At 41.4% G+C, this 13829-nt stretch overlaps 1 protein-coding gene across 1 annotated transcript; it reads left to right on the top strand.

Annotated features, from left to right (window-relative positions):
• The first annotated feature begins 914 nt into the window (after nucleotides 1–914).
• LOC146305676 (uncharacterized) lies at nucleotides 915–3790 on the top strand. The gene has a single exon (XM_084712745.1). It carries the CDS (start codon nucleotides 953–955, stop codon nucleotides 3734–3736), a length of 2784 nt encoding a protein of 927 aa, XP_084568871.1. The 5' UTR covers nucleotides 915–952; the 3' UTR covers nucleotides 3737–3790.
• The last annotated feature ends 10039 nt before the right edge of the window (nucleotides 3791–13829 follow it).

Below are 13829 nucleotides of genomic sequence, written 5' to 3'. Positions count from 1 at the left end.
TATTTTCACCACATTTATGTTGCTGTCAGACAGCCTTTTAGATGATTGACTGATGTTATATAAGCCAAATATTGCTCTCTACAAAGGCACCAGACTTCTTTGGCAAAATCACTAATTCTACCTCATAAAACACAGACGTTGCTGATCTACTACTGTCTCGACCGGTTAATTTGTTTGTATTATTGTGTAAGTTTGATGAATCCATCTCATCAGAAAATGTTGTGTGTACACTTCAAGGGACACGTCTCACAAAAATGAAAAATTGAGTCATTCTCTACTCACCCCCATAGAAGGTCAGGTTTAGTTTTTTAGTCCACACAAAACTGCTGGAGTGTTGCACAATCTCCCAAAAAAAAAACCAACTGGGAAAAAAAACATAAAATGCCTCCATACCACTCATCTTGCACAATCCAAGTCTCCTAAAGTCTGTGGTGTGCCATTTGCACACTGTCACAACACACACACCCAGTTCAGACAGTGTGCATATGCATATGAACATGGCTCCAAGCTAAGGATCTACGGTGAAGATTTAGGCTAAAACCATGGTGTAAATAACCTTCTGCAATACTGTTTTCCTGTTAAATCGGCATGAGAGTGATTAGATCATGACTGAATTTTCATTTTTGGGTGAACTGTCCCTTTAAACTGAATTTTTAGATAGCTAAAATACATTTTGCTGCTGACCCTGTCCACAACATTGCTTAGCATCCTCTGCTACACCTGCTGCTCCTCTAAAATGGGGGCGTGCTGACTGCCATCCAGTTAATACACTGACTACCTCATACAACCCCATTTAAAAAAAACAAACAAACTATCTATTTAACCTGTGGGACATTTCTTCCCATATTTTAATGGTTTTACATGAATTATTTCCCTGTACAACAGTTTTTGAAAGAATAAATCCTTATTTCTTATGTCTTCTCCACATTTAGCCAGTCCTGTAACAACCCAAATGGACACTGGAGTGAGACACAATGTCCTGAGACGACTATATTCTCCATACAGTCAACATCATCCTCTATCCACTGGTCTGCTATCAACCAAAACTGGACTCCAAACTGAAACTAATGCTGAAACTGAGGCGGGTGGTAATTACAGGGAATTCCCGTCAATCATTGACCGTCAGTCAAAACATCTACAGTTTATAGACGGTAGCTTTGGTTACAATGAAAACACCCCAGATAAGGGGGAGTTTCGAGCAGGAACAACTGGAGTGCAGAGTGAAGTGAGGTCAGCAAGCGGCATTTTCACCAGCCACTCTCAGCAGCTTGGAGGACAAAGCTTTGAGAGGCCTCAATCCAGAGTAAATTACCATCCTCTCTCTCAGAAAGGAGCCCAAAGTGGAAATTCCTATTATTCACACCCAGTGATCATTAGAAAATCATCTCACAAAGGAGCTGCCGGTCCTTTTCATCAGAGCTCTGGTCCCTCACTGGTTTGGGACCCTCAAAAAGATGCCCAGAAATCCTACAACAAAGAAAACCTCCCTGGAAATGACTCTCCAAAGGTGGCTGTTTGGCAGCCCTCTGACTCTTCCCTGTCTTCCTCCCAGGCTGGTAGATATTGGAGTACTCCACTGCCAACTTCAAGGGGGCATTACAGCGGCTATAAAGAGACAAATGAGCTTGCTGCGGTTGGGCCATGGAGTACATCTAGTGGGATTCAATCAGGCAATTTTCTCGGCTTCGCAAGTCAAACTGCCCCTCATGCACCATCAATCAGCAATGGCTTGGACGCCTCTGTTATTAAAAGCAATCCAAGCCCAGAAAAACCGTTGTCATCCATCACAGATTTCTCCCAGGGGCTGAGCAACAGTGAGACTCCAAAACACAAAAAAATCCAGTCGTATCTGTTCAAGGACTCCCAGGACTCTCTTGGTGGCCACAAGACATTAATTAATACAGTCACTGGTGACAGACGCAGCACTTATTCCACAACATCACATCAGCAAAGTCCCTCTGATCCTCAAATTTATGGCTGGTTTTCTTCAAATTTCAAACAATCACAGAGTGAAAAGCCAACCAAGGAAGTACAACATCTGTCTCATGTTAATCCAGTGTACCATAACGCTAATATGGCCCAGTATGGTGCTCAGACAGGAGGTTTTATCAAATACGAACGCACCACAGGACAAAATCTTCCTCAAATGTCTGTGCATCCTGCTCCGGGGACAGGCAACACCATGGAAAGAGTTGTCCCTACACCTCATAAAGTCTTCCTTGGTAATCATGCCACAGATAGTGAGAAACCTGTAGTAAGTGGCCAAGTTAATGCAACCAAACCTGGACGACCCACAAAAAGCATCTACAGCTTCAGAGGATTTACAAATCCTACATGGAGAGGTGTGACGGAGTCATCTAACCATCGAAGGACGACCTCTCAAAGATTCAGCTTTGACAAAGGAAAGCTTAAAGTTGCAAATAAATACCCGCCTTTGTCACAAAAGTATCGCTTTGAGCAGAGAGAATCGTCTACTACAACTACTTCACCAGCAAAGCTTGAGAGGACGCCTTCTCCTGGAACTTTATATGCCGTCCAGACAATGAGACCGTTCACATCGAGGGTAAAGGAAGTCCAGCCTCCGCTGCCTGAAAGTGATGCCAGTGTGGACAGCAACCCAGATCGCAGACAGTTCAGAATCCACAGGAGGATATATGGTCTCAAAGGATTTGGCAGTCGACCACACGAGGGAGCCAAACCCTTAGTTAAAGAGCCGGACAAGCCCTCCACAGTCCAGCAGGGTTTTGGAGGTTTTAAACCTAGAACCTCTCAGATCTGGCAACTGACAAGCAGCAGGATTCAAAGGTGGTTTAATAAAACAGAGCCAGGTAGCAGCCGTGAATCCACAGAGAGTCAAAATGACTTGAAACCTCCTTTAAAGACAACAGAAAGCCCTGAAGCAGTCACCAGCTTTATGCCTGACAAATACAAGGGATTTCAAAACAGAATTGGAAATGTTTTTAACACACACTGGAAGTACAAAGGACAAAACCCAACTCCAGCATCTGCAAGTCACATAATCTCCTCAGTTTATCTCAGATCTGCAGACGACCTCAAAGTTGAATCCAGCCAAATATTTGAGCCAAGAACACCCAACAAAACCAGAGCTGTTGCAGTGAAGGCGAGTCTGTTCAGCAGTGCCACCAGCAGCATGGTGAGAGGCAAACGTGTGAAAGGAACTAATGGCAAGAAGCTCAATGAATCTGCCTCCCTGACCAACGGCACTGGAAAAGCAGTAGCCATATTCAGGCTGCCCAAGCGGCCTGCCAGAGTCAAAGCTGTCACGTACGCTGATATTCTAGGAAGTGCCTCGTTCAGCGGTGTCAGAGCTACAACCCAGACACCAATCACACCAGCTGATAAGGATTATTCTTCAAACGCTACAGCTACGACCGAGCAAAAAGAAGAAGCGGGTCATTGGGCTGTAAAATCTGAGGATGCGGTCCACAACACAAGCAGAGGACCTGATGAAGAAGAGGGAGAATATTTCAGTAGTGTTGAGGAAAACAAGTTGGGTGTTAGAAGTGAAGAAGCTGACAGTGACATGAAGACATTAGCTTTATTCCTGGATAATGAAGGAAGTGGAAGTGGGGCTTTTAATATGTCTGATGTTTTGTCACCTGACACCACAAAGACTCAGGGACTCGGTGAAGACTTGTTAGAACTAGATTATCTACGAATATCAACTGGGAACATCTCCTTCAAGTCTATGAAACTGTCCCAATCTGACAAATGAGAGAAACTTGTTGAATTGTCATGTGGTTTGAACCAATAAAAGTGGGAAAACAAACTTGACTGAACTTTTTTTCTTGGCAAACTTTGGCTTCCCAATTCATTAAGGGTAAATGGAAACTAACTTAAACTGCAGAGCAACCAGTCATCTGGTTTTTGCACCTCTTACTGTGATGAAAGTGTGTTAGACATTTTACATAAAGCCTTACAGCTGACAGAAACCCACTTTCAAATTTGTGAAACTTACTGTTTGTGAAAGTGCAAAAATGGGACCAGATGTCTTTCAAAAATATCGACTGCTACGGTGGTTTTAATCTGGACCTGGTCCATTGCTGTCTAGATGTGAAAAGAAGCAGTGAAATGTCTATTTTTTTGCATTTTCACAAACAGACTATTTCACAAATCTGTCATAGTCTCTTAAAGAGGCTTCTCTGAGATAATCTAGTCCAGATTTGAACAGTCTGTGTACAGTGGTTTTTCAAAGAGACCTGGTCCAATGTGGTCCAGATGTGAAAAAACAAAGTGAAATCTCCCTTTTTGCATTTTCACAATTAGAATAACAGTTTAACAAATCTGAGAGTGGGTTTCAGACACTGTTAAGCTTTTACCAAAAATGTCTAACACACTTTTTTTTCTCCTTTTTTTTTTTGCACCTTACTGTTGTAAAAGTGGGTCAGAAATAATTTGCTGCTACTTTCACAAATAGAATAAAAGTTTTACAAAATTGAAACTGAGTTTCCGATAGCACTAAATGTCTCACACACTTTCAGAACAATAAGGTGCCAAAAAGACAATGTAGAAGAACTATTATGAACAGTTATGATGTATTATTGAGATACTCAGCAGTATAAAGTAGCCAAATTATAGGTCACATAGTCTGTGGGTGGGACACTGAGAAAGACTGTGACGTGGACGACAGAAAAACAGAGCCAAATTAGCATATTTTTCCAATAAGTTTATTTTATTGGAAATCAGATTTTAAAAAAATAATGATTCTGATAATAATAAAATAGGTGAATGTGAGAGCTGATAATCAGCCCAGCTGATAATCATACCCTGTTTAATACCAACATATTGTCCAGAGTTTATTAGAGCAGTTCATCAGAAAATCAAACTAATATTATTTTACTTTTTATTTACTTTTCTTTATCTTACATGCCAGTAAACTCAGTGTCTTTGGGGGTTTGGACCATTTGTTGGACACAAAAACACATTCTGGAAGGCTTTTCACTATATTATGTTGCACAGACAAAGTTATAACAATGAACATAATCCATCCTGATCACTATCAGCTGAAGGCACGTACTTATTTGTGAAAATAAATGACTTGGCTTTTTAGAGACTTTCCCGATATTGCCTCAGCTTTCTGGCATTCCCTCTGTTTCATCCATTCTGGTAAAAAAAAAAAAACACTCATCTGGCATGACAAACACATTAGGCTAAGAAATGCCTGGAATTATATAAAAACACCATGTACTGTAAATCATGACTAGTAACACAGCATTTTTATTAAATGACATCCATCCTTACTCTGACCGCAAGTTCTCTCCTCTACTGAAACCCTTATGATGAGTGGAAAATCAATAGTGGTCAAACGTGGATTTCTGAGCATAACTTTTGCCTCATTTGGCAAAAGATTTGCATAATGTAATGTCAGGCATGAAGAGGGAAAAACGTAGGAAGGTCATACTTGAGGCTTTTTATAAATTGATTGTATTCCCATTCCTTGTGTCCTCATTTTCCAGGCAGGCAGGCAGGCAGTGGCTATTCAGCGTGCTGACACAGATTTTCCGTCTCCTCTTTCGAGCTTTCGTGCTGGTCTCTGGGTTAACACGCTACAAGATGGAAAAACTTGTTCTTCCCCTTTGTGAGAAAGTCTTTTTCTGACTTTGCCAAGCCATTAATAAAGAGGAATTGAAGTCATTATGTGGTTTGTCCCTATCGATTTAAGCCATAAAGGAAATAAAGACTGTAATGGAATTTGTTTTTATAGCTGCGTTCACAAGACTTATGTTATGAAATATAATCTTATCTATATTGTAAGTGGCAGCTGAATTAGCCATGTATTATACCTTTAGTGACCTGATCTACATTTACAGCAGGAGCAGATGGCAGATGTTCCACTAGATGGCGTTACTCATCCATTTTATTATCCCACATGTGACCTCAAGAACTGGATGTTTAAGTTATCATGCTGGGAGAACAAGTTTAGGATGACAAGATAAATAGTAGAGTATTTGTTATGCATTTTGATCTGTCTAAACTTGAAAAAACATGCAATTAAGAGCAAATTTTATGTTTTTGCTTCCATTACCGATCATCCACATTATTATGTATTCTAATACAATAACTACTTGTCTGTTAAAATGTAATCAGTAATTTAATCTATGTATTAAAATAATGTAACTGGATTCTTTTCAGTTACATTTGATTACCTCAATACCAAATGGTTTAACCAAAAATAATGTTTTGTGTTCATTGTCAGTTCATTAATTGTTCGTCCAGCTATTTCTTCTTTTGTTATGCAGGAATGTATGTTTAGGTAGAGATAATGTACTTTGTGAAGTTTTCTATTCACACTTCACACTCAAACTTCATGTGAACTGCCATAAGTAGTAACAAGTAGTAGTAATAATAGTATTGATAGGTTAGCTACTGTAACTGGATGTCTGTGTGGCTAACTACAGTGGTTGTTCTGTGTGGCTAAAGTAAGCAGTTGTTCTGTTTAGCTAACTTTAGCAGTTGGTCTGTGTACGTAACACTTGTGGTTGGTCTGTGTAGCTAACGTTAGCAGTTGTTCTGTGTAGCTAACATTAGCGGTTGGTTTTTCCTGTAAATTTTTCTTTAAATTAGATGTTGAATTGTTGAATAATAACTGTGATGCTGTTTCTCTTTTCTGATTTAAAGACAAAATAATGAAATTGAAATTTCCACCCAGGTCAGCATTTGTTCACAACACTAGCTGGTTTCATTGAAACCACAGCAGAGTTGTTGTCAGTCAGTGTGTAGTCAATCCTAGACAATGAGATTCTGACAAGCAACTGTGCTAATTACAGACATATAACAATAGAAAATTGGACATTCCCACTTATTATACCTCACATTGGTTTGGTCCAATATGTGAATTAAGCAACTGCAGCAACAAATCTAGCGTGTTATTCAGAACATCAGGGGGAAAGTGAGAAATATACAAAAATCATTTTGTCATTTATTCCCAGTAAGTAATCTTAGTCAGCAATCCTCTGGCAGCAGCACCATGTTGTCTCTGCTTGCACTGTGCACCAGAGACTGATATGACCATGACATATCCACCCTTGGACCAGAGTGGTGTTGTCAGAAGTGTTAGTATATCCGTCTTTATGTTATAATCCTAACAAATAATCCCCAGTTTTATGAAATGTAACTCTAATCTGATGTTTTTCTGTAACTGTATTGGAATACATTTATCTTTATTTTGTACCACAATTACATAAGCTCATTACAAGTAACCCATTACTCCCCAAGCCTGATCAGCCATCTGAGCACTCTGATTCCGGGGCATTGGGTCCATGCTAAGCCCACATCCCAGCTCCTAACAGGTCCATTCACACCACCTGACCCTTCACTTTCTCCCAGTCAGCCAACTCCACCTAAATACCAGTTCTATACTTGTTGTCCTCAATCTACGAGCTCAAAGGGGCCCCACAGCGAGGAGAGGGTGGGAGGGTTTGAGGGATCTGCCAGTCAAAGTTAAACACATTGTACATTGGATTAACGCCTCCCCGCCTGCCCGACCACCACCACCTCCACCACCACCACCTCCATACCAATACCCGTGGAAAGTGGCCCCGTCCACTTTCCCATAGAGCTGCAGAGGTATTTAGGTGATATGATGTTTTAAGGTCTCCGTGTGCGAGGCATGTCAAGGCGTTGGCCTGCGCCGGCTCCTTCAAAGTTCCCCTCTTTCTGTGCTGCCTTTTGTGTCGCTGAGTGTTTGTGCGTCTGGTTCACACACTGCCTTCCTTTCCAAGTGTGTGTACTCGCCTATAATATTCCCTGTGTGTGTGTGTGTGAGTGTGTGTTTATCGCAGACAGTGTGGTGTACTCTTGCAAAGCCGGCCCGGCCTGCCTCCCCCCGCCCCCCCTCCCACTGTGAGGGGAATTCTGTACCATGTGTCTGCGGTTTTCAGGGAGCTTTCAAGGAAAATAAAGCACAGAGGCCTCACAGTCCCCCACCACTCCCCCATAACGCCCTCCTCGACTCCCTCCCTCCTCTTTTCCTCCCCTTCTTCTCGTTTTCCCTCACTCACTCACTCACTCCATGTGGCACTTTTTTTTTTTTTTACGGTTTCAGCCTCCCCTTTTCTCAGACCAGTCAGCCAGCAGCAGCTCCAGAGTGACAGAGCTAATTTCATATGCAGCCTGTAATAGAGACAAATCCACAATCATGGCGAACATTCGCTTATGAGGCGAGAGGAGCGAGAGGGTGAGCGTTGGCTGATGGGTGGTGGGGGGGGGGGGGGGGGGGGGGGGGGGGAGGGGAGGGAGGGAAAAGACAGAGAAAGGCTTTTTGTTTGGCTAAGTACACTATGTGAAAGAGGGGGCGGTGAGGAAAAGAGAGCTGGAAATACATTAGAAAATGGTTGTGGCATTTGTGGATCAGATTACCTCACATGCCATGCAGCGGACAGACCCAAACCGTCTGGGACTGTTACAGAAACTTACAATCTTACATCTGGGGTTAAGATATGAAGAGATATGAAGAGATAAGACATGATTTTTCTCCATTACAGAAGCAAATCCTAAATTTAGGAATCCTATCTTATTTTGCATCAGCCTATTTTATCTCAGGTTAAGAAAACCTAAATACTCAATCCAACTTTTATGTCTGTTACCTAACAATCAATGCTATTTTTCACATCTCACTGATCTAAACAACTTTGTAACTGTTGCTTTTTTAATGCAAACATACAGTGAAACATATAAACATGGAGCAAAATCAACTATGGGAACTTCAAGACAGATGAGTCAGAAATATTGGTAACATCTGTAGATTAATCCAAAGATGTTGTTTTGGGGAAATTTAAAACAATGCTAACTCAGGCGATAAAAGAAAAAGACTGCAGACAGAGTCTCCAATATATTTGGGATTCATTTTGTGAACGAAAAAAAAAGAGCAGTCATACGGATTAAACTAGTTAGCTAACGATTACCGTTAGCTACTGTTATCCAGCCCCATGGTTACTAAATAGTCAGGATCTGCAAGTTCGGAAGTTTCTGTAATACATCTCCAGATCCACATGGTTCCATCAGGACTGTGTGTCTGCAGTGTAACTTAACTTTGCCCTAATACCTATATGGAAGGATTGGGGAGGGGGAGGAAAATAGAGGGGAGGTTGGGAGGATTATCTTGCAGTGTACTGACTGTAATCCAGGGCTTTATTGGCTGGGTCAACATACAGTGTACAGTAAATTTACCTAAGCTCAGACACCTGTAGTATTACTTATGTAGCTTACTATGGCAACATGCCGAGGAAATGGTGGAAGAAAAACACAAAATCTGGGCCAACACATATCTCAGGTACACTTTCTTAACACACACCCAATCTCTACTATACACTTGAATACGTGAATGACAGGAAAGAAGCAATTTAGGAGCATGGAATAGCTCCGACATTACCATTCCCACATCTGCTATGGGAGCGAAAGCTATTTCCGTGTCCTACATCCAGCGAGTTTCCTGTGGTCTGCGCCATGGAGGAAGTCATAAAGACAGGAAGACTTCCTGTATTGTTGCCAGCATGTAGAAGTGTGGACCGTATGTGCTCCGTAAGGCTGAGGAAGAATTATGTAAACATCATAAAAATAGCACTCTCAGTGCTATCAAAAGAGACTAACACATACAGCTGACTGGAGATTTATACCAGCACCAAAGACATGTTTCCACTGCATGTGTAAAGGATCTCCTTTAAAAATAAAACACAATATGACAGACATAAGTGCTGCAATCTACCGTATGAAGTCTATATAATCTGATCCGGAGCATGTTCAGTAATCTTGTTACTTAACAGAAACGTGACGTAATCCTGTACAGTATTTGAGCATTAAAGATGACCTGCAGAAAGGTGACTGCACACTTTGATCACTTATGAGGCCTCAGTTCATGGAACTGTTTCGTAATACTGAAGAGCTGTCTGAAGTTTAAAGGGATAGTTCACCCAAAATTAAAATTTAGTCATTATTGTTCTCACTGTCATGATGATTTTTCTTCCACAGGAAAACAGGGTTGCAGAATCTCCCAAACAGTGAGTGGTAATCAGTTTTCAAATGTGAAAAAACAGACAAAAACAAACAAAAAATACCTCCATCCGGCTAATAAGTCTCCTATAGCCCCAACACATCAAGTTAAGTTGAGATTTTTCATTTACACCAGTGTTTCCCAACCCTGGTCCTCGAGGCACACTACCCTGCATGTTTTAGATGTTTCCCTGCTCCAACACACCTAATTCAATAGATCAGCTCGTCATCAAGGCTCTGCAGAAGCCTGACAACAACCTGATCATTTGTTAGTAGTTGGTAAAACTTTTTCAAAACTGAGTTGGGCTAAAAGCTCAAAAATCTATTGCAGTACGTTGCCTTGAAATTTTGAGTCATCTCAACTTTTTCATAGACCTACAATGATAATAAATGAAAGCTGAAATGTTAAAGAAATATTCAGTTTGATTTTTTTATTTTTTTTTTTTTTGCCAGAGTCACAGGGAGCCACTGGAGCTCCATGTGTGGCTCCGGACTCCCAGTCTGCAGACCACCGGTTTAGGAAAAGGTCTATTTCACATAACAAATGATATTTAATGAGTCTGACTGCTGCTAAATTCATCATGAGGCCTGAAGAGGTAAAACTGAAGATATTTTACAAGAAAAAGGAAAAGCCTGGTGTAATAAACATAAACTATCTCTTAAAAAAATTAATGATCCTCATCAGCAGATGTAGTTTGCCCTGTTTTCATACAGCTGAAGCTTTTTTTACTGGATTATTTAACATCAGACTGTGTAAGTACTCTCATATCCAGCCTGCAGTGTGTAAACCACTGAGGTTATTGAGTCCATTTCTGATGCTGTGTGCCAAAAGGTGCATGTAGGTGTGTTTACATTTACACCAAAATGGAACACAAAGATACAGTATCACACTCAGACTCACAGTGAGAAGATGATACACCGCCCGCTCAGACACAACAGGTCCACCTGTTGGCCTCTCGCCATTGCACCTCTCTGCGACTGAACTCAGTGTCCTCTTGTCTTGGCTCCCGTCCAGCAGCATCCCTCCTCCTCCCTCCTCCTCCTCCTCCTCCTGCTCTCTCTTTCACTCTCTTGTCTTGACCGGAGATGTTGCCACCACAGCCAGGCAGGCATTGTCGCTGCCTGTCGCCACGACAACCAGATGGCAGCTGCTGTGCCCATTTGCCCGCCTCTGCTCCTTCCATTCTCTCCTTATCCGAGAGCAGCGCCGGCGCAGCTTTGACGTTTCCGTCTTGCTCTGTTTGTCCACACAGCCATCAGCGGGAGTGAGGGTCAGATTTGACTTCTCACATCAACCTGAATTAAAGCTGTTACTGCAACTGTGGTGGGTTTAGAGCGTGCATCACAAAGGAAAAAAAGACTTGACTTTTTCAGTCATAAAACCTTGACTTTCTTGACAAAATCTCTCTCTCTAATACAGTTTTTCTTAATCGTTCTGTAAAAGTCTGCAATTGTTTCATGGAACAACAACTCTAATGTCTGGAAAAGGCGAGGTTGTTATCATGTCAGCCGTATTTGCAGAGCTAGACAACTTTGTAACCGTTGTGTTTTTAAACATACATCGAAACATACAAAGAAATGGACCAAAAACAACTACGGGCACAAAATTTCAAGACATCTTACAATTTCACTTGAGAGCTGATACACAAGCAAGGATCTAGTCAGGAGAGAACAACATGAGTAAGTGCCATGAAGAAGAGATTAAGTCTGATAGGATAGGTGCCCACAGGCAATGCCAGCGGCAATGTGCACATAGTGCATAAGATGCATTGGATTTTATTTATTTATGTATTTATTTAATTTTATATTTTATGATACATATATATACATAGCTAGCTAGTTACATCTGATAGCTCAATAGCTAATAGATAGCTCATCAATCAGTAGCCAGCCAGTTACTAAGCAACATCGGCTAACTGAGGATGTAACTAAAGGCGGCTTTTACGAGTCTCCCTTCAATATATTTTAAGCATCTTCAAAATTTGGTTTCCTTTTCATCACAGATGAGCACAGCAGCTGAAAGTTGGTTGAGGATCCACTGGGTACCAAGCTTGCTCAAATGTTATTGGAGCAGAGAGCAAAAAAAAGGGGATGTGGGAAGTGTGAAGTGAGCCAAAACAAAGGAGAAAAACTGAAATGGTAAAAGTCACCCACTGAATCAAGAGCTCTGCTTGTGCGAATGCAACAATGGAAAAAGGGAAATGTCTCTGCTGACACATATCTGAAGAAGGGCTTGAAATCCCCTCAGGGCTAAAACATTTTGTTTAACATGTAAGTGAACAAAAGTTGAGGGAACCTGAGCTGGGAAGAGTGTAGGTTTCAGCGAAGCTTCAGATTCAGGTGTGGCAGCTTCTTCTGCTTTCACACCGAGCTTTTTTATTGTCCACGCTAACCTTATTTTTACTCAGCGAGGGAAGTGAGCGGATGTGCAGGTGCAGGTCTGATCTGTGGGTGTGTGTTCTCATTTCTATTAATTCCTGCGGTGCCTCAGTCTGGGTTGAGTTACTTGGCCATCTGTGGACAAGGATGACACCAGATCCCGTACGTGTTAACAATAAGAAGAGAGAGGGGCGCAGATTCATCAGGCCTAAAAGAGCTTATTTAATCAAACCAAGTGCTGAGTGAGAGGGTGATATCCCATAAGACAGTGAGAGGGAGGCCTTTGAGCTCATCCAGCAAACACCGTGTCGGTCAAATTACCAGTAAGACGAGTGATTAACTCCGGTGGCAGCCCGCCAACTTTCAGTGCAAATGATCTTATCAATGGGAGTGGTGAATGTGACTAACGCAGCTTGAGAGGCTTTGTGGATAACAATCAGGCTGCTTTCTTTTCCGCACTTCAGTGTGACATCTGCGCTGTGGTCGCAGCCTTTTTACGAGTGTGTGTGTGAGTCAAAGCCGGCGAGTGTGTGAGGGGCATGAGCCCGCCCGCGTCTGTGGCATTTCAGGCAGATGTTCTCATTTGTCTCAGCCTGTAAATTGTAACATCTTCCGCTCCTCTTCTTCATCGTCATCCTCCCCTTAGATCAGTAGCTCTGTTGTTTTTTGTGGCTTGATCCAGTCACTTTTTAACTTTTAATCATCTCAATTACATCATTACATTACGTCAAGTGCCTTTTATTTCAAGGCTGTGTGCTTAATATTTTAGGGGTATGACTCTGCTAAAAAAGGCGAAAGAGAAATAAAGAGGACTGACGGAATAAAAGCTGCGTCATGTTATAATGAGCAGGATGCTAACGGCAGCTGCGCTAATACTATTTCTCACAGCTCATTGCTACTACCATTATCAGAGTTAGCAAAAATGCAGCATCAGATTTGTTGTGTTTTCCTGTTTTAAATAAATATTGTTTATTTCACATCCAGTCGGAATTATGAATTTTAAAATTATAATATCTGACTTGCAAAACACCATAATGTTCTGGTTTTTGACAGCTTCAAGTCTGAACCTTGGTCAATTTTGCTAACTTCAGCTGATTTACGATGTAACTGTGACTTTTACAGGTCTCCCAGCAACATTTTTGAACAATCTTCAAATCTGTTTTTCTTTTAAACATAGATGAGCCTAGCATATAGCATATCTAAGTACAGGAAACAGGAAAACATGTCAGAAAGAAAACCACATTTTGAAGACAGTTTCAATATGTTTGTTGGGGCCTGAGTTGGCTAATATTAGGAAAATTAATCTACATCAAACATTTGTTAGCTGGTTAGCCAGCGTTTTGCTAACAGTAGCTATTGACCGTTTGTGCCAGAAAGCAACCTTGTCCCAGACAAGAATATACAACTTGAAACACTAAAAAAAAAATGTGTTAAAAGCCTTG

This window comes from Lutjanus erythropterus, chromosome 23 (genome assembly GCF_056507025.1).
Source record: "Lutjanus erythropterus isolate fLutEry1 chromosome 23, fLutEry1.hap2, whole genome shotgun sequence".
Lineage (NCBI taxonomy): Eukaryota > Metazoa > Chordata > Actinopteri > Lutjaniformes > Lutjanidae > Lutjanus > Lutjanus erythropterus.
Note: the sequence above shows the minus strand (reverse complement) of the source record. Positions and strands in the feature narration are given on the sequence as shown.